Source organism: Austrofundulus limnaeus, unplaced genomic scaffold (assembly GCF_001266775.1).
Source record: "Austrofundulus limnaeus strain Quisiro unplaced genomic scaffold, Austrofundulus_limnaeus-1.0 Scaffold7344, whole genome shotgun sequence".
Taxonomy (NCBI): domain Eukaryota; kingdom Metazoa; phylum Chordata; class Actinopteri; order Cyprinodontiformes; family Rivulidae; genus Austrofundulus; species Austrofundulus limnaeus.
In genome coordinates this window covers 1-889 of record NW_013959746.1, presented here as the reverse complement: position 1 = coordinate 889, position 889 = coordinate 1, and the positions used below count along the sequence as shown (strand labels likewise).

Sequence of the window (889 nt, the reverse complement as noted above, 5' to 3'; positions counted from 1 at the left end):
TGTGTGTGTGTGTGTGTGTGTGTGTGTGTGTGTGTGTGTGTGTGTAGGACTCAGCCGGTGAGTCTCTGTACATGCTGTTCAGGGCCATAAAACACCAGGTTGATAAGGGCCCAGTGGATGCTGTGACAGGAAAGGCCAAGTACACCCTGAATGACAACCGTCTGCTGCGAGAGGACGTGGAGTACAAGACCCTGGTGAGAAGGACCCCCCGGTTCCACCTGCAGCTGAAGGACTCCCAGAACCCTGACCCCGCCTCTCCTCTTCTTCTGCAGACGCTGAACGTGTTGGTGCAGAGTGGGGGGGTGAACGAGTCTCAGCCGCTACCCACCAAGGTGCTGGACTGTGATACCATCACTCAGGTGAAGGAGAAGCTCCTGGATCAGGTGTACAAGAGCACCTCCTTCTCTCATCGGCCCCACGCAGACTCTCTGGACCTGGGTGAGAGTTCAAACACACAAACCTGTAGTCTGAACACACTCAGAGCTACACACACACACACACACAAGAAACATTTCATCTTGCTGACATTATCAGTGGGCTGAAGCAGGAAGTGAAATCTCAGGCTGTTTGGTTGTGGCTGGTTGAGTTTTGTCGCCCCCTACAGCAGGTGAAAGGTAAACACAGGACAGGTGTGTGTTTGCTCCACTTGTCCTTCGTCACCTGCTCATCTGTTGGTCATCATCATCATCACAGTGTGCCATTCCTGTGAGGCCTGCAGGTGGAACTGTTCATTTCAGGACTTTACAACCTTTACATCATAAAACCACTTCCTGCCTTTTTTCCCAACAAAATAAAATGAGTCCAGAAACAAAGTCTTTATTGAAACTTGAAATAAAAACAAAACAACTTATTGTTAGATGACATAATCACTATAAAAGATATGTAACAT

The 889-nt window shown here is 48.8% G+C and overlaps 1 protein-coding gene across 1 annotated transcript; it reads left to right on the top strand.

Annotated features, from left to right (window-relative positions):
* Positions 1-6: 6 nt before the first annotated feature.
* Positions 7-438, top strand: LOC106512484 (plexin-B1; the record flags this gene model as incomplete). The annotated part of the gene is given in 2 exon segments (XM_014001092.1): positions 7-194; positions 273-438. Coding segments are annotated over 2 exon segments (289 nt in total), but the record flags the coding sequence as incomplete, so codon positions are not given.
* Positions 439-889: the final 451 nt, after the last annotated feature.